The sequence below is a fragment of the Rhineura floridana genome, chromosome 13, assembly GCF_030035675.1.
Source record: "Rhineura floridana isolate rRhiFlo1 chromosome 13, rRhiFlo1.hap2, whole genome shotgun sequence".
Taxonomy (NCBI): Eukaryota; Metazoa; Chordata; class Lepidosauria; order Squamata; family Rhineuridae; genus Rhineura; species Rhineura floridana.
In genome coordinates, this window is record NC_084492.1 from 41,038,385 (window position 1) to 41,063,124 (window position 24,740).

Below are 24,740 nucleotides of genomic sequence, written 5' to 3' on the forward strand. Positions count from 1 at the left end.
TGGCAGCCCAAAAGACTCCCACGTCGGCTCTGTGTAGTTCTAGTGATGGATAGTTAACTGGCTGAGCTATATTTAAAAGTGGGAGTGCTCCCAAGGTGCTGCTGGACCACAGCTCTCACTGCCCCTGTCCACTCTCACTGGGGTGGAGAGGGGGCTATACAATGCCTTTCAGGGGCTCCTAACTGTGGTGACTGTGTAGAGGTGGCCTGCCTTTGAACGGCCCTTCACCCTAAGAGTCCTGCAGCAACTGGACCAGGCCAAAGGGGCTGTCGACGCCAGTGTCCTGCTCTCCCTGAGCCAGCCAGATGCCTCTGTGGGCAGCTCATAAGCAAGCAAGGCCCGAAGGAGGGCACAGCGGCCAGGGCCCGTGGACAGACCTGGACCCGGTGCTCATCATCAGAGGCCCTTCTTCGTGTCCTCAGGCGGCAACATGCGAACGGGTCCTTTCCAGGTGTGGCCTCCCAGCTGTGGACCTCTCTCTCCGGGAAGCACGCCTGGTGCCTTCCTTATCCATCTGCAGGCATCAGGCCCAGACTTTCCTTTGCACTCGGGCCTTGATGTCGGCGTCTTAGTTATACCTTTTTGTTGGGATTTTAACTTTTTTTATTTTGTATGTTTTTAGTTGCCTAGAGAGTGTTGGGTATGAGGTGATGAACAAATGAAATTATGGCGATGAGAGAGATTCGTGGAGGAGGCCAAGCCCCCTTTGAAGCCACCCCCATTGGGGCCATTACTCCAGCCGGTTGGGGGGGAGTGGCTGCCTGCCTGGAGGTTGCTCTGAGGGCAGACTCTGCTGGACTGGAGATCAGGGGGGAGGCCATCTCCCCTCTCCTCTCTGTGGAGAAAGAAAGGGGAGGGTCATAGAACAGTAGAGTCAGAAGGGGTCTCTGAGGCCATCCAGTCCAACCCCCTTCTCAGGGCAGGGGTCCAAGGTTTGCTCCGGCTCCTTCTGCTGGATGGGCCTGTGGGGTGGGCTGTCAAACAAGCCTGACTGAGGGAAGCTCTGGGACAAGCAAGAGGCAGATCCCCCGCGCGCCCCAGCCCACCAATCCCCGCTTCACGCAACGCGCAATTCAGCGGTGGAACTCGCTGCCTCGGTGAAGAAGGCGGGGGCGGGCCGGCGGGCCACGGGAGGCGAGGAGACGCAGCTCTGCCGCACGCTCCTGGGCGGGATGTCTCCGTGGAGCCTCTATATCTAGGTGCAGGCTACCTGGCGGCTTCCTCCTCCCGCAAGCCCAGCAGGCGCGAGATCCGGAGAGCGCCGCCCCCCCCCCCCCGGTGCGCGTGTGGGAGGGGGGGAGGACATTCTCGGGCGCCTGTCTGTTGGTTCGTGCGCACGCCCCTAATATCGGGGCTGGGGTGGAGGAAAAGGATGGGGCTACACCAGTGTACTTGCTGCCTGCGGGGCAAGGGGGAGTGCCGCCCCATCCCCGGGCCTCTGCCGGGCGGTCGCCATAGCGACCAGCGGCCGCGCTCCCGTCCACCGAACTTACCCGGGATGATCCGCTCCTTATTGGCTGACGAGAAAGAGAAGCCAATCGCCTGCGGCGGCTCCGCCTTCCGAGGCGCCAGCACTTTCCAGCGGCCGCGAAAGGTTCGTTGCGCTGGTCTCCGCCCCTGGCAGCGGTGATTGGACGGAGACCGGGGAGGAGGCGGGGCGGAACAGAAGCCCCATCGCTGTTGGCCGAGCGGCATACCTGCCGTGTGGTGGGCGGGGCCCTGCCGCGGCGGCGGCTCCGTTTGAAGAAGCAGGCGATGATGGTGGACGCGTCGGAGCGGGAAGCGGTGAGGAAAGAGGCGGCGGGGCAGCACAAGGACCCGGAGCCCGGCCCTGCGGCCCCTTCGAGGCTGAGGGCCTCCTGCGGCCCCCGGGCCCGCCTTCTGCTGCTGGCAGCCCGCGGGCCGGGAGGGGGTCGGCCCCTTCGTGGTCTCTCCCGGCGCGGCCCGGGCGTTCCCATCTGGGTCGCGGGCGGGGGCAGAGCGGGCAAGGCGCGCGGCTCCGGCCTCTTGAGGCCCCATCTCCGCCGCGGGCGGGGGGGCGCGTTCCGACCAGCTTCCCCGTCGGCAAGCGCCGCCCGCTCCTGGAGGGCCACTTGGTCCCCTCGGCCGCTCCTGGAGCTCCGGGCGCCTCCTGAGCTCGGCCAGTGGCGGCTTCCTGGACGCCGCTCGAAGGCGCCGAGTTTGCTTTGGATAGTAGGAGACGCAACAAGGGCAGAAAAGAAGTGAAAGGCGGCCGCGTCGGCCCGTCAGAAAAACTCCAAAATGCCCCAGAAAGCGCGTGCAGGTTTTCGGGTTCTCCAGACCTCTTCACCAGGCTGGATGCCGAGGCGGGAGAGAGAGAGAAGAAGGCTGGCTTGGTTTTGTAAAAGTCTCGAAGTTCCCCGCAACCTTCAGAAATAGAAAGTAGCCATACAATGCAAGCCTGGGAAGTTGAAGAAAAGGGTGCAGCCATTAATATTGTTGTTTGGGATTCTGCAGGACACCGAGCAAAATAGAAAAGGCTAGACACTTCCGTAAACAGCGTGGAATAAATAGAAATAAAGACGGTTATTAATGCCCCATTTCCATCTTAGACAGCGTATAGTGGCATTAAGAAGCAATATTAATTCCATTAGGGTAGCGAAGGCTCATGGGACTGGTGGCCAGTTCTGCTCTCAGGCTTGTTCCATCTCCTGCACTCCTGAGAAATTATGTGGCCTTGTAGGAAGGGTATATATTTGTCTTGGCCCTAGCACTCTTGGGCACAACATCTGGAAAGGTTCAGTTTTCCGCCTGTACGGCAGCCATTAGCCTGTACTGAATTCTATAAACAGCATGCGTGAAAGGTCTTGGAGATGGGGAGACAGACCATTCCCCCCCCCCACTGGTATTTTTGGCTGGATGAGAGAATTAGAGTGCTGGTGCGCTGCTGTCCAGGTCTCTATTCACCCTTCATTCAAGCAGAGTAAGTGCAATCTCCAATACTGCTTAAAAAAATAATCCTCAAAGAAGCAGAGCACAGGAGGGCTTCAAATAAGCTGCGGAGTAGAGGCAGTTCATTAGATGCTTAGTTTCTATCTTTGGAAACTAAAAGCCTATAACAGAAAGGGAGGTATTATATCCTCTGCCAGACAGGATGAGAAAATGGGGGGGGAGCATGGAGAGGGGGGCAACCTCAGAGCAGATCTCTCCCCCCAGTCGGAGCCAAAGCATTGCCACTTTAGAGTATGGTGCGTTCCTGCAAATGGGAAGCAAAAGCCCTTGCCCGGCACACAAGTGCCTTGAATAGTTCGGCTTCTGGAAGATCATTTGGGGAGATGAGAGTCTCTGCTTGGCTTCCCTGTGTCTTGGCCAGGGCTCCCTTTTTCCAGGAAGATGTCTGTGCTGTACAGAGGTGTAGAATCCTAATGGCTTGTTGTTGCCATTAAAAGGTATTGTACACTCATAAAAGAATGACATTTTGATCAATGCTGTTATAAGAATTACTGTCTTGACACACAAAAGCTTTCCTGCTGCAAGTTTAAAAATATGCCTTTAAAAGCTTTTTATTGAATATCTTGCAGCCTCCCTGAGAAATCTGCTGTTTTGGTGTAAGGTTGCTCAGAAGTGCTCCTTGGTGTAGCCTGGGCAAAGCTTCTGTTTGTTGTGGGAAAGGAGGCAGAGGGAGAAACTCCTCTCTAAAAACTAAAATTTGCTGCGTTTTTTTTTTAAAGGAAAAGCACAGAATCAGGGTTTTTTTTCATTGAAACCTCTACCCATTTTTTTCCCTTTGGCCCTGGAAACTGAGCAAGAGGCAGTACAGGCAGCTTGTTCTGTTGGAGTGCCTTTGCTGAAGTGCCTGGGCCTGGACTTCCAAGCACCTTTCTGTCACATTTCTATCATGGTAGTGGTTAAGATGTTGGACTAGGACCTGGGAGACCAGGTTCGAATCCCCACACAGCCATAAAGCTCACTCGGTGACCTTGGGCCAGTCGCTGCCTCTCAGCCTCATGAAAACCCTATTCACAGAGTCGCCATAAGTTGGAATCGATTTGAAGGCAGTCCATTTACATTTTTTAATTATAGCTTAAACTTTGTTTTCCTTTGCAAGTAAAAGCTTTACCTGTTGCCGTGGCCAGCTTCTCAGTGAGCTGTCTTGGTTCCAGTTGGACTTTCAAATGTGTTTGACCAGCCCAATTGCAGCTGAGTAATCACCAGCACTAGCCTGGCAGTTGTGTGTCAACCCACGAGTTAGTATGGATGCCTGAGGGGACTCCAGCCCAGCTTGTATGAGAACAGAAGCTAGTCCAGAGAAAGAGAGCCTGTGGTACTTCACTTCCATTGCATGACTGATCCTGCCTAGCAAGCACCTGTTGAGTGATTGAACAGTGAGGACTTGTGTCATGGCAGGGACAGCTGAATAGCATCCACAGCAGCCTGGAGCTTAGTGAACACGAAGTGAGCCCTGGGAAATCTGGGCCTCCGCCTCAGCTGAAGTTTCTGAGTTCTGTAGCAGGCTGGTGCACAGCACGGCCTTTGTTTTTCTGCTGACCCCAAAAGCTACATTACCGCAGTTCTCTTGTGTGCCCTTCTATGTGCAGCCACATTTAGGAGTGTTGTTGCTCTGAGGGCCTCATCTTTTCTGCTGCTTTGCCGCTGCTGTGTTTAGGCCATAGGGAAGAGGTCTTGCCAAGGAAAGAGCCTGTTGGATTCAGAACAGAGGTAGGCCTTTCTTTTGTTTGTGGGATGTTCAGGCTTCAACCCAGTTGTAGGGGATGTGTCCTGATTTTAACAGCAAAAGGGGTGCAAAGGTGGAAGGCAGTCTCCTTCCTGGGCTGGCCGCTTTCCACCTCATAGCCATGAAAACTAACTTTTTTAATCTGGTCTTTTTGTTTTTGCAAGATGCTTTGATTATTGTTGTAAAAAATGGAGTAAAAGTAAACTGGAATGATTAAATAAATAACTCCCCACCCCTGCCCCAGTCAGAATATCATGATCTCTTCTCAGGGTTCCTAAAATTTATTAGTGTATCAACAGTTTTCAGTTAAATGTAAACAATGTAAAGGAAGTACATGCAGTTTTCTTTAAAAATTTAAAATTATCCCCATAAAAAAATCTATGAACTATAACATAAAAACAATATTAAGTGTGCTTCAATTTGTTCCCCTCATATTTTGGGTAAAAAAATTAACAAGGTACTTTTGCAAAGCTTTGTTTATTAAACGCAAAGAAAATAAATGCCCTAAAGAGTAATCTCATTTAGTACATCACAAAACTTTCCTGTGCAACGTGGAAAATTTCTGATACAAATTAATCTAAATTGCATAGGATTTTTTTCTGGTTTTTTTTCTAATTCAGAATTTTCTGGACAATTCACATCATTTGCATCCTTTGAAAAGGAGCCTTGGCCCCCAGGGGTGGTCATCCAGATTTGAGTTGATCCCCCCCCCCCCGACATCTAAGGTGGTGGTGGGAAACAGGATTTGGCTGTGGGTGGGTCCACTACATGTCAATCACCTGGCATCACTGTCACGATGCAGTCATCTCAGCCAGTGGCAACAGGCTTCCCTGCAGCAGCAGCACACACAGGTTTATCTCTGCTCCACCTAACACCAATATCTTGTTTAGCAAGTCGGTTTCAGACACTGGTGCTGGGTGAGACGATTGCTCAGTCCCCAGCTCCCTATTTTATGTGGTTCCAGGGGGTTCGATTCCTTCCCCCCAACACACATGAGAACCGGGGGGGGGGCTTCTAGGAGTTGAGATGCCAAATGCTGCTGCTGTCTGCATCCCTGCCCTGTTCTCACTGGGCTCCTTGAGGAGGTGAGAGACTCCCCAGTAGAAAGGCCAGTAAGGGCAGCACGGGGGAATATCCGGGCAGAGTCAGTCCGAAGTCAGAGTCCAGAGTCTACCTCAAAGCCAAGGGGTTGAGGCAAGAGTCAGGGTCAGGAGCCAAGCCGCCCGTAAGCAGCACAGCTAAAGGCAAGGCAGAGATAGGCTGGGGTCCACAGGCACTCTTTAGGCAGGGCAGGTACAGAGCTGGTGTAGAGCCTAGGACTGGGGATTGTATGCTGGAGCTGCTGAACCACACCCCACCCGTAGCTGACTCCCATGGACCCCCTGCAACCAGACATTTGTTCCTGAGGAGTTCGGGCCTGTTGTTGGGTACTCCTCCGGATGGCGTCGGAGGCAACGCCTCTTCCTTGGGCTCAGGGGCTGTGCAGCCTTGATGTCAGAGGCTGAACTTGCTCCGGGTACAGAGGACCTCTCTTAGGCCTCGTCACAGGATGCTGACCCCTCCCCTTAGGTGGAGCCTGAGACAAGGCTGGGTCCAAGACTGATGAGGACCTGACAGTCCGTTTCAGTCTGGTGTTGCAATGATTTTAGCACTGAAACAGTTTGGTGGTCCTCATGGATGATGTCTGCCTGCAGGAGGATGACCCTGCAGCAATGTGTCCTCTCGACCTTTGCCCTTCTTGGCTTATTAAAGCTTGCCGAGGGGGTTTCACTGAGTGGATCCAGGGTATGGTCAACACATTGCTGTGGGAGAGGGTGGTTCCAGCCACCCTGAAAGAGGCGGTGATCTGACCGCTCCTGAAGAAGCCCACCCTTTCAAAATGTATATGCTCTCCTTCAATGTAAATATTTCCAGGTTACTTTAAATAAAAAGATAAAATACATAAGCACAGGGACCATAAAATCAAGAGACATCTGATAAAAGCAGTGTGGAATAGCAATTTCATAAATTCATTAGTAACAGTGAATGGATCCCAATTGCAAATCTATATTAGGCAGGCAATCTTGGCAGTTTTAGGAAATAACTTCTAGAGAGTACCTGATGTCAAACGAATACACTACAGAAAGATGCATCCTGGTTGCTAGGGAAAAAAGGAAAGGCGTACTACGGAGATGCCGAAGCCAAAAAGAAAACAAGGCAGAAGCAAGAAAAGTGCATTAAAGGGGAGGGTAAAACAGCAGCTCTTTAGGCCCTCAGGGATCCCCATTGCCTGGTATCCAAAGAACACATCAGTCACAGTTCTGATTTCATTCAGTGGCTAAAAATACTTAACAGGCTGGGACAGCCATGCTGGCTCATTTCACAAAAATTGCTTAGAAAGGTACCTGCACATTTTGCTTCATAACTTTCTTTCTAGAGAGCTAGTTCATTCAAAAGTGTGGGTGAAGGCCTTCATGGGTGCTGTGTTGGCGACCCCAGCAGGGCACCAGGAAATTTTCCATTTAAATATTTACCCTAAGTAAATTACCCTCATTTGCGTAGGGAAAACGTTCACGTGCTCCCCACCCCGATCTAGATCAAGGATTTTAAATGGCCTTTTCTCCTCCACCCACCCCCTTGTAGATTGAAACCACCTTGGCTTAAACCAATTCACCCACCTCTGGAAGGCCGGAGAATATCTGCAAGTGTCTGCATAGCTCTCCCATGAGCAAACTGTAGCATAGAACTGACTTCTGTATCTGGTCACTGCATCTCAAAAAGGATATGGAAGAGGAATAGGGCAATCAAAAGGAGTGTGGGCAGGTGGAGCAGCTCTGCAAAAGGGGTTTGGGGAGGGGAAGTTTGGGGGGAAAAGATGAGTAAGCGGGGTCATGATAGAAGATTATACAATTATGCCCAGTGTGTGGAAAATGAGTAGGGAAATTCCCTCCCTCTAGTGCTAGAAGCCAGCAGGGCCACTCGGTGAAACTGAAAGGTGGAAGATTCAAGAGAAGGAAACTAGTGCTGCTCAAACTGGCAGAAGAGCCCTTCAGCAGCCAGATCCGCCCAAAGGGGCTTGTAGTCTGGCAAGCCCTGTTCAGCAGATCTCTGTGGGAAGCCAGCAAGGAGACTTGAGCGCAAGGGGCCTCTCCCTTCTGTGGTATTCAGGAGCAGGCTGCCTCTGCATCCGCCCCGCTTAGTAGCCCTGGGCAGCTTTATCTTCCGTGATCTTGTCTTCTGTTAAAGCCATCCAAGTTGCTGGCCATTGCTGTCTCTCGTGGGGGTCTGCTACCCCCAGGGATGCTGCCGAACGGCCGTTGTTGTCGTGCTCATGACTGCTGCTGGGCTTCTTCCCAGAGGCCTCTAGGAGAGGGCAGTGGGGAAGGTGTGTGAGGCTTCTGAGCAGATGACTGCCCTGATGAGTGGGGCCTGCAGGCAGGCAGCTCTCCCTTGACAGCATCGGAGGGGAGGGCTGGCGATTGGGCAAAGCAGGCCTGGTCCTGAGCTGACCAGTTGGCTTCCAAGAGACTCCTTCAGGCTGCCCGCCTGAGGCCTCTGCTGAGAGATGCCTTGTGGAGGCATGGCGGGAGCGCCAGTGTGTTTGTGCCCCGGCAGGGCTGCTGCTTGCTGTGGGTGGCGTTTGCCCAGCTCACGTGGCAGGGGGGCTTCAGGCAGAGCTCCCCCAGAGTTCTGTGGTGTTGGCCCTGGGCTCCTGCCTTGGCTTTTCCATTTCTGATCTGAGAAGGTCACCCTACATCTCTTCTCTGCGCCCCTTTTTCAATGCCAGGTGAAGTCGTTGGAGGTGACGCTGGGGGCAAGGTGGCTGCAGCCTGTTTCTCTGACATCTCTCCTTTTCTGTTGGCTGTCACTGGAAGTGGGGTGGACAGAACTCCTCTGGTACACCATGAGTTCAAGGCCACGTTTTCCTCCGTGGGCAAAAGAGGACTGCTGGGGTGGGTCTCAGAACCCTTCCCAGGGGCCTCCTTTGGGAAAAGAGGGGCTGGCTGTGGGGCCTGCATCCTGGTGCTCAGAGGCAGTTCTCTCTGTACAGGAGCTCCAGCGTGGAGGCGGGCACTGGCTGCCCTCTGTGTCATGTGCAGAGTTCAGGGCAGGCCAGGGTAACCCTTCTGCAAAGGTGGCCAGAGAAGGCAGGTGGAAGCAGTTTGTGCCTGGGGAGTTCTTTCGGGGGCCCTCCCTTTCTCTCTTGGAAAGAGTGGAGCGCTTGGGGTGGCTTTATGTAGGGACACCGTTGGGCCATGCTTGTTTGTGTGGTGGGCTGCAGAGCTGAACGCTGAGATCTGTGGCGGGCAGGAGGAGGAGAGTCTCTGAGGATGCCTCCCTTCCCTTCGGTGCACTCAAGGCACTTCTGCTGTTCTTGTTCCCTGCCAGTTTCCTTCCAAAAGGTGCCCTGAGGGAGGGAGGCCTTTTCCTTCTCACCCTCCCAAATCTAAGGCATCTGGGGGCAGGCAGTTTGCTTCTGTTTGTGGATTTTGACACGGAGAGCCTGGGCCTTGGAGGTCAGCCCCCAAAGTCTGCTGTGTCCCAGGCACTCTCGTGGCCCTCTAGCATGAGCTGCTCTAGCCTGCTCTACCCTCACGTCTCGGGTCAGATGTGGAGTTCCTGCTGATGCCAAGAGAAGCGTTGCTTTGCATGGATCATATAACAGACAAACAATGTTTTTCCTGCATGGTGGTAGTAATTGATTTGTTACTACGTCTGGCCTCCTGTGTTTGGCCATAGGTGGAGACATCTAACAACTGAGTGATCTTCTCCCACAAAGCTCCAGTAACAATGAAGAACTTGCCTCTTCCCAGCAGGAATGACATGCAAAAGTAGGGAGACGCCATGATGGCCGTGTATTATCTCCAGCACCAGAGGCAGTAAATGCCTCTGAGTATTAGGTGCTGAGAAGCAGAAATGGGGGAAGAGCACTATGGCGCTCAGGTCCTGTTTGTAGACTTCCCATCGGCATCTGGTTGGCCTCAGGGTGGACAGGATGTCGAACCAGATGGACTTTTGGCCTGATTAACTTGCAGGACTGCTCTTACGGGAACATAAATTTATGCTGAAGGTGTGGGATATAAATTATGTCCTTATGTTCATCAGTAACTGAGGTGAAGGGGTGCCCTTGGGGAGGTGGGTGACTCCAAAATGGAGTGTCTGCCTGTGCCTGGTGAGGCAAGTTGAGGCAAAGATTTGGGAGAGTTCTGGCTGGACAAGAGATCCTGTGGGGGCTCTCTTGTTTCCCCGCTTCAGCCTGCCTTCTGCATTGTACGGTTGCTTATAGGCCTGAATTGGCAGAGCAGTATCAGTTGCTGTTCCCCCCCCCCATTTTATTTCAAGGTGCAACCCCACCCCCACACTCTTGCCTCCTGGCTCTGCTTAAGTGACCTTCTACACAAATCCTACCTGGGCGTTAACATTGTTAGGAATCTGTTTGTCTCTTCTGTCTAAAAATACCCGGCGGGTAGAATTCATGATCCATGAAGGCTAATTGAAACAGTTTTTCTTCAGGTTTTGGCAGGTGATGCATGCATCTTAAGCATTAATATCTATAAACTGAATAGTTAATGAATCTAGGCTCTAATATTGAATTAGAAATGCTGAAATTATCAGGATGTAGAAGAGAATTTTCAGTCACTTTTGCTGATTAAAAGCCAGGCTTGCTGCTTAATAAGCTAATCACTTTATTTGACCCCAAAGGAGTAGCTCTCTTGGTTAGGATCCGGTTTCCACATGCTAGAGCTCTTGTGGGGACGTCTGGTGAATGCCTTGCTCTTGGTGGTTGCCTCGATCAGTTATTGTGAAGCGCAGTTTTGCTGCCCTCTTGCAAGCAGCTGGGAGGCAGAGGTTGCAGCCCATCTGGGCACATGAACTTGCAGGCTGACAGAGCAGGCCGGCCCTGGTTTGGTCTGTTGGGCAGCCTGGATTGGTCCCTTCTGGTGCTTTCCAGCAGGGGGTGGACCAGGGCGACTGCTCTTTGAGGGGCTAAGAGGTGACTCCTGGGGATTCGGGGTGGTGGTGAGGTGGGGACTCTTGTTCCCTGCTGCTGGGGCTTTTCTCGCCTATGTGTGGTCCAAAAGCTCACTGTTACAGTTTGCATCCCAGGACTGACCCAGGGCTGTGGCTGTGTGAGGCAACACTCCTGATGGCTTAAGATTAGAGGGGCTGGAAACAGCAGCCGGGCCCCCTCTCTCAGTTGGCTTCTCCCTCCCCACTGCCATTTCCACTCCCCAAGGCACCACTGAGTTGAAAGGAGGGTTCTGGCCACAAAGTTCTGTGTTGGCTGCCTGAATTCATTGGCTCACTTGGGTTACTAGAGTAATTCTAGTACATAGAAAACCAGCTGGGCCCTTTCCTGTGGCCAGATGACTTCCTGGCAAAGCAAGCAGGACCCTGGGCTATCCTCCTCTGGCTAGGAAGGCCCTTCCTCCCCCCACCGCCCCTCCATGTGGACTGGTCTCAGCTGCGCAGTAGGCCTAGGCACACTCAGCCCTGCGTTCCTTGCCCTGTGGCTGGGTCTGTGACGGCCGTAGGCGGCTGCTCTCTGAGCTGGACTGCTGCCTTTGTTTCCTAATTCCCAGCGTGGGGCAGGGTGTCTTCCACCAAAAGTCTCACCGAGAAACTCTCTTCTCTTGCAGATGAAGGTGAGGTTTCTGCAGGCTGACTTCATAGATGTGAGTGGCCAGGACGCCATCTTGATTCAGACAGTGGAGGAGCTGGAGAGCCAAATGGCTGATGTCATGAGAATGGCTGCAGCCGAGGACAAATTTCAGGTGTGTGGGTGTGTGGGGGGTCACAGTCCTGGGTGCCAGGGCACAAGGTCCCTTGCTGATAGAGATGGCCTGGCAGTTTACGGCAGGGTACCCATTGCCAGTCACTCTGAGAGAGACACTTGTACTCAAGTAACTCAAGGAAGTTGCAGCACAATGTTAACCACGTATTAATGCCTTCATTGTCAACTTCCTTTTTCTTTTTTTCTGCACCCCAAACGGCTGGAAATGCCAGCTTTGTATACATCAGGGGTGGAAAAGGCAATCAGTAGGCAGGGATTGGAAATAAGATGGCCAAGGATTGTAATGGCTTTGCGTACATGTCTGGAACTGCTAAAGTTGTGTATGCCTCTGATTGTCCCTTCTCAAAAGAATATTCCTGCTCCAGGAGTCTGACCCAGGCAGACCAAGAAATGGAATTGAATAGCAACACTGGCCCTTGTGCGTGTGTGCGTGAGTCATTGCATGCCGTCCCACAGACTGGACTGCAAATGAGAGGGGTTGATGTGAGCAGCAGCAAGAGGAGGCCTATGGGCCTTGCAAGGTCCTGCATCCATGCTGCCTGTCTTCCCCAGCTCAACTTCTGAGTGTGTGGAGACTCTCTTCCCAAGGGCTATTGTCCTGTGTGCCAAGCTTCTGCTGCCTGGTTATGTCGCCTCTGACTCGCCTTGTCTCTAAAAAGCCCCAAATGCTGCAACCTTTTCTCATAGGGGAGTTGCTCCACCCCATTGATCATTCTGGTTGCCCTTTTCTGAATCTTTTCCAACTCTGCAATATCCTTTTTGAGGGGAGGTGGCCAGAACTGTACACAGTATTCCAAATGCAGCCACATCATAGATTTATATAATGGCATTACGATATTGGTAGTTGTATTTTCAATACCTTTGCTAATGATCGCTAGCATGGAATTTGCCTTTTTCCCAGCTACTGCACACTGGGTTGACATCTTCATCGAGCTATCCACTACGACCCCAAGGTCTTGTTCCTGGTCAGTCCCCACCTGTTCAGACCCCATGAGTATACATGTGAAGTTAAGTTTTTTTGCTCCAATATGCATAACTTTACACTTGTTTACATTGAATTGCATTTGCCATTTACCGCCCATTCACACAGTTTGGAGCTCTTAGCAATCCCTTTTTGTTTGTTCTTTCACTACTAGGTGGCATGAGTGAGGGGCAACTCTAGACGGGCTAGATAACCTGCCTCCTTCGTGTCGGTGCATGGGAGAATGGCCTAGGCCAATAGTGGTGCATGGCCAAAGAACCCCATTGTGTGAGGTCTCAATTTGGTCGTCTAACTGAAATGGGCAGCAGCACAACATGGGCATTGATGTGGTATATTTGGTGGTATATTTGGGTACCTCAGCGCGATTCTTCCTTTCTTCGAAGCTGGAGCAGTCAAGCAGGAAAATTCCTATTGCTTTCATGAGTTTTGCTCACAAGCTCCTTGTGCCCAGGAAGATCTTGTTTCCTCAGCGCCAAGGGTAACGTGATGCATGTTTCCCCCCTTTAAATGGCTCGCTGTTTCCTAATCAAAAGCTGGGAAGGGAGACGGCTTCCGCTCTGCATGCCTAGGGCCCCTAACAGAATGGCTGCCGGTCTCCTCCCTTCTTCTGACTTTCTCAAATGAGTGGCCGTGTTGGCAAGTCGTTTCCTCGGGGGCCACAAACTGGGCCTGCAGGCAGCCATTTGCCCGCTCTGTGCCTTGCTCTGGGAGAGCGCTTCCCTCCCCTTCTCCCTCTGCTTGGTTTGGCCTGCTGGTGCGACCCTGTTGCTGGGATTTGCTTTCTGTCCTACCAAGCTGTCTTTGGTGTGGAGCCCCTGGATTGCCGGGGCTGTGGAGACACCTGCTGGCCAGTGCTGGAAGTTGCGGCTGGTGGCTGAAGCGGTATTCACATGCCAAGCTACTCGGGGCTCAGCAGAGAGTCTGGACGGGCTTGCTGCGTTCCAGGTCTTTCCCAAATGCTCACTTGCACTGACGGCGGCGGGCAACGGTGTTTCAGTGGCTACTGGCAAGACTGCCTTCCTCTTCCCGGACAGTGTCCCTCTGATGCCAGGCGTCGGGAGATTTCTCGCTCAGGCCAGGGCAGCCTTCAGGCCAGTCCTGCCAGGCATGCCAGGGGCCACCTCTCCTTGGCCTGGCCCAGTCCACTGCTGCCCAGCGGTCCCCTACGCCCCATCCAGAGCGCTTTCAGTCTCAGCCGCTCGGTGCTCTGCTGCCGGGCCAGGACTTTGACAAGGGGGGCAGATGTGGCAGGACACTGCCTGCTCTCTGGCCCTCAGTGCCATGAGGATCGTGGAGCATCCCTCTGCGCTGTGCTGTTCCCACGTCTGCACCTCCAGTGTCATCCCTGGTAGGCAGATTAGAGCAGCTCCCCCCTTGCACACCCGGAGTGTGGTTTGGCTGGGTGGGCATCTTCCTAGTGGTGGCACTGTGCCCACTTGCTTGGCTGGGCAGGAGCAATTGCCTGAAATGGTGAGGGGGAGGCAGGGGAGGGTTTGCAACTGAAGAGCGGCTGGCAGGGTGGGGGAGGAGGTGGCAGAAATACAATTTGGGCAGAAATTGAATTCCTCTGATAAGGAATGCAGAAGCAGCCGCTGCCACCACCACCACTGCCTCATTCGCTCGGAAGCCGAATAATCATATGCGCTTTAATAATCTTTATTTTACAGGCGTATGTTGCCAGGACAACGGAATGTAAGCAGCAGAATGGCCCCTTGCCGATCTCAAAGGCAAATCAGCAGAAAAAGTTCCTCTTGCTGCCTCTTCCCTCTCTCCCTCCCTCCCGTGTAATGATGTCTCTTGCTTTTCATGCACTGATTTCATGATTGCCTAGAAGGTCCCTCTGCTTGTCCCCTTTATTTATGTGCGGACGGGCCAGGGTAGATGCCTAGAAATATCCCAGTTTGCACGGGGGGGGGAGGTAGCAAGCTTTTGAGCTCTTAGGCCAGGAAAGGTAGTGGGATTAAAAAGGCGGCCTCTTGCTTTGCCTCTCCTTCCCTGTGCCATTTGCCTCCCGCTTGGCCCAGCCAGGTGGTTTTTTTTTTGGGGGGGGGGGTCAGGGAGAAGTCAGGACCAGATCACATTAATGGGAAATTATTGGTGAGGTGCATATTTGGTGTGTTGGGCTGGGAGGGGTCTTTAGGACAGGGCAAATTGAATCACAGGAGGAGAGTAATAAGGGCCCCAGGCCATGCACTGTGCAAAGGACGCCACCCTCCTTCCAGAGAGTGTTTCTTACCATGGATATTTCTTGCTGGAAAGGTGATGTCTACTCTGTCTGCCACCCCCAGACTTGGGCATCTTGATTAGCTGATCTGGGGAATTGGCTGGCTTGAAACCCTTAACATTACTGGGTCCCTTGGGCTGCAGGCCCGTAGGAGAAGGGTGGCAACGCTGTGGCTTCTGCCCACAACGGCCCTGCAGTTGAAAGCTGAGGCTGCCCTTCACCCTGCCAGCCCGCGGAGGTGGGGCTGAGTGCTGTGCGGGTTGCCCCACCCTGACATCATCTTCAACCTCACCAGGGAGTCCAAAGGAACCTTGGAGGCTCATCCGGTTCTGCCTCCTCCTCCTGCAGTGTAAGATGCAACCATATTGTCCCTGGCGGGGGCCGCTCACCCTCTGTTTAAACTGCCTCCAGCAAAAAGAAGAGCAACCCCCCCACCGCCAGGCCTTGAGGCAGCCTCTGCCCCACTGTCCAGCAGCTCTTTCCCTTAGGAGTTTCTCCTAACCCTTAGCCAAAATCTGCCATTCTTCCCCCACCCTCATTCTAGTGCTGCCCTCTGGAGCAGCAGGGAGGTCATTTGCTCTGCCTTCTGCGTGGCCAGCAGCCTGTCAGGGATCTGAAATGGGCTGTTGTGTTCTTCCTTATTTGTTTGTTCGTTATTTGATTTATATCCCGTCCTTCTCCCTAGCAGGAGCCCAGGGCGGCCCTTCCTTCATCTTCCCCTCCAGGCAGGCTAGACATCCCCCCCCCCGCTTTTTCAACAGTTACTGTTGAGGCTTGGTTTCCAGGCTGCTCCTCGCTCACCCCAGCCACCCTCCTCTGGACACGCTCCAGACTGTCAATGTCCTCCTTAAAATGGGGTGCCCAGACCTGTGCCCACCTGGTCCTCCAGATGCAGCCAGAGTAGAGCGGAACGGGGCATGTTCTGGCCAGATGTGTGGCAAGGTGCAGGAGGTTTGCAGAATTTTGGATATTTGTCTTGGACAAGACAGTCAAGGAGAAAGGTGTGGAGAGACCAGGGGGCGGAGGGAAGCATTGAGGGACATCGGAGGAGCCCTCTCTGTCAGTTCACTGCAAATGATGCAAGGGATTGGGCCCCAGAGCCCACGTAAAAGTGGGTTGTGCTTCTGTGGTTCATGTAGCTGTGCGGATGTGCAATCCTCCCGGAACCCAGCTGTTTCTGGGTCGAGGCTGGAGGACCGTTTGTTTTTATCTGCTGCCAACTGAGCCCAGCCCTGCCGCCCAGTCTGGGGCAGAGTCCCTCTCCCAAAGGTACAGCCTGTGAGCTGGACCCGCCAGCTTTGGCAAGAGCTCCTGCTTGGAGGCCTTCAAAGCCGTAATGACCAACTCTGCTGCTGGAATGGCAAGCCTGCCTCTCCCAACATGGTGCTGGCAGTCCATCCTGGTCATTTAAATGTTCACATGGATTTGGTGGAGAACCATCTTAGCCCGTTGTCTTGTTCCTGCTGCTTTGGGACTCTGTCCATGCCTGATGTGCTGAGTACAAAAAAGACCTCTTGTGCTGGTGGCCATCTGAGCCAGTCCCCTCTTTCCCAGGATGGCGCTGTGTCTAGGTGGAGAGAAGTCTTATGGAGCAGGGTTGGTGCCCTGGTTCCATCTTCCTGTTTTGTCCACCGGTTGTTGAGGTTCTCTTTGTCCCCTCGAGTCAAGTGGTGGAGTAGGAACGGCTTGTCTTTATGGAAAGGGGGGGCAGAGTGCCATTCAAGCAGAGCATGAACTGTATTTGCCCTGGGTTGTTGACCTGTAATAGAAAACTTATGTGCGCTCTTGAAAAGCTGCAAAATATACACTGAATCATTGTGTGAAATGAAGAGGATTTTAATCTTAGAGCAACAGTTGGTGATGCTTGGATTCTCTGCCAGAAGTCCATGATTTGCCAGCCAACCATTGGCGGCTCCTTCAGGCGGTTCACCAGCACGGTGCTTGATCCTTCCCTCCTGCAAACCCAGAAAGTGTCCTCAAAGGCAGTCTTGGGGTGCATCCTCCCTGCTGTGGGGTGCAAGTCCAAAGGTATTTGTGGACAGGTCCCCTTGCTTGCCATGACGTGCAATGCTACATCCGGTTTTGAGGAGGCCTTTTCACTTCTCCGGCTCTTCCTGCCTGTTTGGCAATGGCTGCTCTTCACGTTTGGAACAGAGGACCAGCCAAGGTACCCCATGAAGGTTCAGAGCTGAGCTTTGAGCCGCCTTCTTGCAGGGCCGTGTGAATTGGAGGGTGGCAGAAGAGAACGAGTGGATGCACCCTTCGAAGAGCCAGTTTATTCTTTATTTATTATTGGATTTATATCCTGCCCTTCCTCCTAGCAGGGGCCCAGGGCGGTAGTTGTACCCTGAGCAGCCCGAGCTGTTTCATTTCCTGGCTGCTCTTCCACTTGGGAGCGGTCTTGTCTCTGCAGTGTGGCCCAAACTCCTTAACAAACGGATTCACCACGCTCGGTCCTTGAAGGGCCTTGGCTGTTCATGCCTCCTCTGCTATTGCCAGCCGGCACTTGCAAGACAGAGCATCCTGCCAGCAACATCCTTGGGCAGGCAGCACTATGAGATCCAGCAACGGGAAGGTTGTGTGTTTGGGGAAGCCCTCCCCGCCCCTCCCCGTGGGGCATTTAATCCCAGTCAGCTAATTGCAGTTCATGGTGTCTTAACACACACTTCCAGTAGGGAAGGACTGAGCAATTCTCATCAAATGCAGTGTGTGATTACCGGGATCAATAAGCCACAGGATGTTTTGGCTTCTGGAACTGTAGGGAACGGTGAGGGAGCCCCACGAGGTGTGCTGGGCATCTCTTCCAGGCCTGGCCTGCTGCACTGAGGCAAGGCACTTCCACACAGGGTGGCGCCTCTTCTGTTCAGCCGTGTCCTCCAGGCTGCTGCAAAGATAGGTGAACTGTGCTGTATCTTGGAGGGAGCGGCTGGCTTTGGCTAGCCTGGGAGAAAGTGTTGAGTTTGGCGTGCAATCGGCTGAGAGCTGTTGGGGATGGGGGCCAGTGCTATGGAGCCCGTGGCCCCTGAGGTGCCCTATCACCACCCTCTGTCAGTTCTTGGGCAGCTGAATGGAAGGAAGTGGCTGTGGCCTCCCCTCCCTCTTGCTGTGGTGCTGTCACGAGAGGGTGTTTGAGGGTGCTTCTTCTGCCTCTGGCAAGGCCTGTCACCACTTGCGTTGCCACTGTTCAGGCCTTGTTTCAAACAACAAGTTCAGTTGTGGGCCTTGTAGCCCCCCAAAACCACTGAGAATGGAAAGGGATTCAGGAGAGCGGAGGTCATCAAAGGTGTGGAGCACCAAGTTTGGAGTCTGGCCTGGACCCTCATTGACCTTTCCCCCACACACACACACACTGTTGGTCCTTCCTTTAACTGCTTCGCCTTCATAGTCACTTCGGGGAGGGGGGTGTCACACAGTGCCACCCGCCCCATTCCCCACCCCCACCCCACAACTGCTTTTATGTGTTTGGCGTGGCTCCTGACACGTGCACCTGCCATCTTCACTGTATGCATGTTAACATCTCCTTCCCTTCCCTTTTTTTTGTTTTGGAGACTTGTGGGCAGGGCTGTGTCCCCCCTTCCCTTCAGGCCTGGGCACAGAGCTGGAGCTTCAGAAATGGCTTCCCCCAGCCAGCCAGCCAGCCCAGACCCCTCTGCTGAAGGCCTCTTGAATTCTGTGCACAGTGCCAATAGGACACTGCCCTCCAGATTTGGGGCACAGAAAGAAGTTGGACTACCCCAAGCCCTTTAGATATAGCAGGATCCAAATCTGAATAGAGAAAACACTGGATGGTTTTTAAAACCATCATCATCACCCTTTCCTTTTTAACAGCACCAGGGCAAATCTCACAAAGCAATTCCAGCCCAACTTCAAACATTTTAGATACATAAAAATTTTAGGGCTTACGGTACTGGAATTTGAATATTATTTATGAGTTTTCATTTTAAAAAGAGGAAAAATACAAAACTTTTTCCTACCCCCTTTCTCTCTCCTGCCCTCCCTCTTTCATTCCTTGTCCCCATAGAGGAGTTTAATTTTAAATGATAAATGTTGAAATTAGAGGCCATCGAGAAAATCCAATTTAGTGAGGAGTTTTAAAAATCCCATAATAAACGCCGAGTGAAATGTATGATTTAATGCGGGGCCCCAATGGCTGCTATTATGTGCTATTAGCCAAGCAGGCTGAGAGGGAGTCTTTATCACTGGCTGATGCAGGCTGGCCCAGCCTTTCCCTTCTGCTATTGATTTGCAGCCGCTTGTCATAATGACATCGGGAAGCAATGAATGGAAGATGGGCTTTTGATAGGGTTGAGGGGGGCGTGGGGGGGAGAGCAAAAATTCAGCAAGTTTTCTATCTCTTCTGCCTGATTAGATTTTTTTCCTTCTTTTAAGAGCTTTCACATTCCAATAAAAATGCTAAACCAGCTCTGAAGCAGAATTGTTAGGGAGTAAATAGCTCATCTCTTTTAAAGGGGGAAGAGCAGCGACTCGACAGCTCTGCTGACCTCACGGTGTTTGGATCTGAAGAACGCTTCCTGTGTTGTGAAATGGAGGTGGCGCAGCGGAGGCTGGCGCATTGTTGCCAGTGGCTTGTAGGCAGCAGATCTCATAAACACTGTGGAAAGGGAGGGGCATTGGGTGGGAAACCCGGCCAGTTGCCTGTAAAATGGACAAGGGGCCTTCCTTTAAAAAGGCTGGGGGCACAAAACCTCTGAAGGCACTGCAGCAAGGGAAACCTCCTGCCCGTGGCCATGGCTTCACATGGGTCTTCAGGAGCTAAGCAGCCCTGCCTTTGTCAGGGCCTGCTCCGGGAGTGCCTCAGGTCAAGCTGTGGTGAAGGAGAGTCCAGTGAGCCAGCTCGTTGCATTTGGGCTGGCATTTTAGCACTGGCCTGCATCGTGCAGCCATGTCAGGGTCCCCTTATGGGTGGATCCAAGATACGTTTATGCTGCAGGAGACCAGCTCCAGTGTTTGCCTGCCTGTTAAGGCCGGCTTGCAAGCGAGTCCTGGTTAAATGGTGGGAGACGCAGGAAAGAGGAAAGCAAGTTTCATACAGCAGCACAGAGTTAAGCTATGGAATTCTCTGCCACAAGATGCCTGCCAGCTTGGATGGCTTTGAAGGGGATTAGACAAATTCATGGAGCGGAAGGCTCTGCTGGTTCCTTGTTGTTATGGCGGTGTCCTGCCTCTTGTCATGGAGGCTGTGTGTCTGTGAAGAGCAGTTGCTGGGGACCGCAAGTGGGGAGACTGCTCTGGCCGTCTTGCCTCCCTTGGATGGGGCTCTGTGGAAAACAGGAAGGTGGACTAGAGGGGGGCCCTTTGGCTGGCTGCAGCTGCTGCGCGGCTCCTCTTGCATTCCTGTATCTGGGGTCCTAAAGGGGATCACTGCCACTTCTCCAGTTCAGTAAGCCTTGCCTGTTCCTCTGGAGGCAACTCTTCTTGCTGGGGCCCAGGTCAGTGGCTGTTTGACAGCTCTGTCTTGAAGCAAGTGGACTGTTGCCTTGGGGATGGCTCCTTGAGAGATGCAGCGCTACAAGGAACCATATTGCTGCCCTTCCCTGTGGCCCCATAGAACAGTGTGGGGTGGTGGCTCAAATAAGGACCAGGGGGAGGGTCCACATTTTGATATCCCACAAGGATATCGCAGGAGACCTTGTTAAATGCTTAGCCAAAATCAAGGCATACGATGTCCATATAGTTCCCACAATCCATCTGCCTAGTAATTCCATCAGAAAAGGAGAGAAGGTTGGGCTGGCATGGCATTCATCTCTGGGTGAAACCCATGCTGCAGCCTCCTGTTCATCAATTACATATTTTCTAGATGCTCCCAGGCCAGATGCTCTAACCAGATGGTGGCGTTCTTTGGGCAGGCTTTTCTTTCTGCGGTGCAATCATTTATTTAGTCTACAATACTTGTGTAGCTTCCCACTAGTCCTGGAGCCCAGCATAGTTGAAATACCAATATTTAGCTGTGTTACAGTGCTGTGAAAAAGTATTTTGCCTGCGTCTGATTTTCTGCATGGTTGTATATTTTGGCACTGAATGTTATCAGATCTTGAACGAAACGTGGTTACCAAACCTTAGACTCAAAACATGGTTACATCATCTTTAGCAGCAATGACTGCAACAAATGCTTCCTGTAGATGCCCCAAAAGTTCCATCTATGACTCATCTGTCCATCAAACACTGTTTGCCAAAAAGCACCTGGACGATCGTCAAGAGTTCTGGAACAATGGATGGAACTTTTAGGGCAGCATGGGCCCCTTTATGTCTGGCAAAAACCAAACACTGCCTTCCACATGAAGAACCTCATACCAACAATCAAGCATGATGGTGGCAGTGTCATGGTTTGGGGATGCTTTGCTTCATCAGGACCTGGACGACTTGCCATCATTGAAGGAACCATGAATTCTGGTCTGTATCAGAGAATTCTACAGGAGAATATCAGGCCATCTGTCAGTCAGCTTAAGCTGAAGCATGGCTGGGTCATGCAGCAAGACAATGATCCAAAACCCACAAGCAAGTCTACACCGCAGAGGTTGAGGAACAAGAAATTTAAAAGTTTTGGAATGGCCTAGTTAAAGTCCAGACCTAAAGCCTAACTGCCCCTTTCAGGTCCCGCCACAACATCTCAATGGGGTTTAGGTCTAGACTATGACTATGCCATTCTAACATTGTTCCAGAACTCTTGAGCAACATGGGTCCCATTATATCTGGCAAAAACCAAACACTGCCTTCCACATGAAGAACCTCATACCAACAATCAAGCATGATGGTGGCAGTGTCATGGTTTGGGGATGCTTTGCTGAATCAGGACCTGGATGACTTGCCATCATTGAAGCAAGTCTACATCAGAATGGTTGAGGAACAAGAGATCTAAAGTTTAGGAATGGCCTAGCCAAAGTCGAGACCTAAACCCCATTGAGATGTTGTGGTAGGACCTGAAAGGCAGTTCATGCTCAAAAACCCACAAATGTTACTGAGTTAAAGCAGTTCTCCATGGCGGAGTGGGCCAAAATCCCACCACAGAGCTGTGAGAGACTGATCAAGAACTACAGGAAGCGTTTGGTTGCAGTCATTGCTGCTAAAGGTGACGTAACCAGGTTTTGAGTCTAAGGGGGCAATTACTTTTTCACACGGGCATTGGGTGTTGCTCGACTTTCTTAAATAAATGAACTAAGTATCAAAAATTTATGTTATTTGTTCACTCAGGTTCCCTTTCCCCTAATACTAGGTTTGGTTCAAGATCTGATAACATTTGGTGCGAAAAATATACAACCATGCAGAAAATCAGGCAGGGGGCAAATACTTTTTCATGGCTCTGTATATCAGACTGCATCTATACTGCCGGCTGGGTAATATGTTCCGTGCAGCAGAAGAAAAGGGAGCTGTCTCGATTCTCTGTCAGAGGCTTCCCGTTGTACCTAAACCTCCTGACCACTAAAGGGCTATCATGACAAAGACTTGACCTTTCAGAAGAGGTGGTCTCAAATGTGTTGGGTGGTGTTGTCTTCAAGTTTGGAGGTATGGATGTGTGTGTGTGAGTGTGTGTGTGTGAGAGAGAGAGTGAGAGAGAGTGAGAGAGTGAGTGTGTGAGAGAGTGAGTGAGTGAGTGAGTGAGTGAGTGGGGTGGGAGATGCTTCATAACTCCTTTACTTGCAAAGAGGGAGGTGGGGTGAAGAGGCTTCCATTCGGAGGGGGAGGCTCTTGGGCTGTGCAGCTGTCAAGCGCTCAGTGGCCTGGACTCTCCATTAGCCTCTCACGCCATTAATGGCTGCGGAGGGAGGTGTCCTGCTGTAACCCAGATGGGCTCCTGCAACTTGGGGGTCTCTGCTGCTAGCGCAATGATTCTGTAACGCGTTTGTGTTCTCCATACTTGATCAATCACTGACAGCTTCATTGTTTTATAATGCCCCTCTCAGCACGCTGTTTTCAACCCATCGCCCTGCTTGCTTTATAGTCTATAAATATTTAATTCTTTAATAAACTGCGTTATGTGTAGCACCAAATGGCAGGTGGGCTTCGTTCCTCCTCTCCATTGTGCATCTATTTGCACAACAATGTCTTGGCAGAGCAATGACGCTCTTAGCCACTTGCGACGTGGCTCTTGGAGTGGTGAGTCTTTTGGCCTCAGGACCAGCCAGAGGCCTTCCGAAAGTGGAGCTGGGCTCGCTGCTGAGCACACTTCTGCTGGAGGGGGGCATGTGTGGAGTGGCATCAGAGTTTGCCCTGCACTGCCCTGTCCCCCCCCCACATCCCCTGCTTAGTCTCCTCTGTACAGTCCCCGCCTCCCTTTTCTCAAGCCTGTAGCCGGGGGGTGGGGGAATCAGGGTACTGCCCCCCCTGGATTTTGGGGGGAAATTGTAATCTTTTTAATTTTTAATGACAGACAATGACAACCCCCATTTAAAGGATCATAGCTTGTTTTAACAACAGGAGCAATTTAAGGATTGGACCCTCTGAAAAATTCAGTGAATCAGGCAGGGCGAGTGCACAACAAAAGCCTCATCTGGAAAAGCCCCCAAAAGTCTGCTCACTCAAGACTTTCCGTGACTGAAGGTGAATTTTTCATGATCACAATCACCCTATAATTACTTAATTGATCCTGAAAAAAAACAGCCTCTATAGTAACTTGATCCTTGAAGAGTTAAATATTAGAACTTTGTATTATGGGCTAGAGTTAGACTTCACCCCTGAGACTTTCCTTTGCTCTGCTTTTCATTTTCAGTTGTGTGCTCTACCCAGCCAGCAATAAAGAAGCATGTTTGTTTGCCTGCAGTAAGAAGTAAGAGTTTGTTTATTCTGCACTTATTATAACGAGTAGAGCAGGATTGGGTGCTTATTGCTAAACAGTGAAATAAAGAGATAAATTAAAGTGATCTGAAAAAAAAGGCTGCCCTTTACTCTTTTAAAGCACTCGCTATACTCACAATCATAGTGGCTATTTATTCCTTCTTTTTATTGATACTTGATGGCAAAGGATGAAAACAGCCCTAGAGGAACAGATTGCTGTATACACTGCAGTTAGCTAGCTGGCTAGCTGGACACCTAGGCTGTAACTCAGTCCTAATTTCTGATTTTCCCAAAATGTGCAGCTCAGCATGAGGCCTTTTCAGGGTTTCTGGACAGAAAAATCAGTCCAACAACCAGTAAAAAAAAAAATCAATTGCTTTCCACAATTAGCTTCCAATTGCTTAGTTCATCCTTTATAAAGCAGCCAGTTAAAAAGTTTTCCCTTGATTGTGCAACAGGAAGGAAAATCTAAAGGCCAGGAACAAGACTAGAAGGAGAAAGTCTCGAGGAGGAGACACCCTATAGTACTTATTTTCTCTCTCCTTTCCCCTTAACTTTTAGTATGGACAAGTTTGTTTTTCAGGTAGAATCTAAAACTGAGGTAACTAATGCAGCATCAAAGCCAAGCTCTGGAGCTCACTGTCTTTACCAAAGTAGTTCAATTCATGAAGAATAAGACCACTGTTGAAAGGGGACTGTAGCTATAGGCAAAGTCAAACTTTTGAGTCGGGTATTCCTGGGGATATCTCTCAAAAAAGGGTGAGACAACTCAACAGATTAAACCATGTATGTAAGTTAACACACACTCTGGGTGGACGAGGGGGGTAGTCACTGCCTTTCCCTTCCCCTGGCCTGGCCCTTGCATCTTCTCCATCAGTGAGTGGGGGGGGGGCTGACTGGCACTGTGTGCCCCTCCCCCCAAATGCCCCACCTGGACATGTGGCTGCCCCATCTAACAAGGGACACTGACTGCAGGGCTGCCTTTTCTTTCTGCAGTGGAAGTGCTCTCCTTTGTTGCAGGGATTTTCTTCACACATGATGGGGCTGGGGACGGTAAAGAGTGAGGTCGGGGGGAATGAGATACAGAAAAGGACAGATTACAGGAACATCTTCAGTCAGTACTGCCACTTTCAAGGTCAGCTATCCAAGTCTCTGGCTGAGAGGCAAACAGGATGGGTAGTCCTGGCTCTTTTCTGTATGTTTCAGATGGTCTCTCTCGCCCGCACCCCGCCAGCTGAAAAAAGACTCTAAGGATAGAAATACGCTGTTTTTT

At 51.6% G+C, this 24,740-nt stretch overlaps 1 protein-coding gene across 1 annotated transcript in view; it reads left to right on the top strand.

Moving 5' to 3' along the window:
• Positions 1-305: 305 nt before the first annotated feature.
• The window catches only part of PMFBP1 (polyamine modulated factor 1 binding protein 1), an 81,559-nt gene continuing 57,124 nt past the window's right edge, over positions 306-24,740 (top strand). The window contains exons 1-3 of the mRNA XM_061594690.1: positions 306-451; positions 1,530-1,785; positions 11,317-11,451. Of these exons, the coding sequence (XP_061450674.1) occupies positions 306-451; positions 1,530-1,785; positions 11,317-11,451 (537 nt within the window). The remainder of the gene's footprint in view (positions 452-1,529; positions 1,786-11,316; positions 11,452-24,740) is intronic.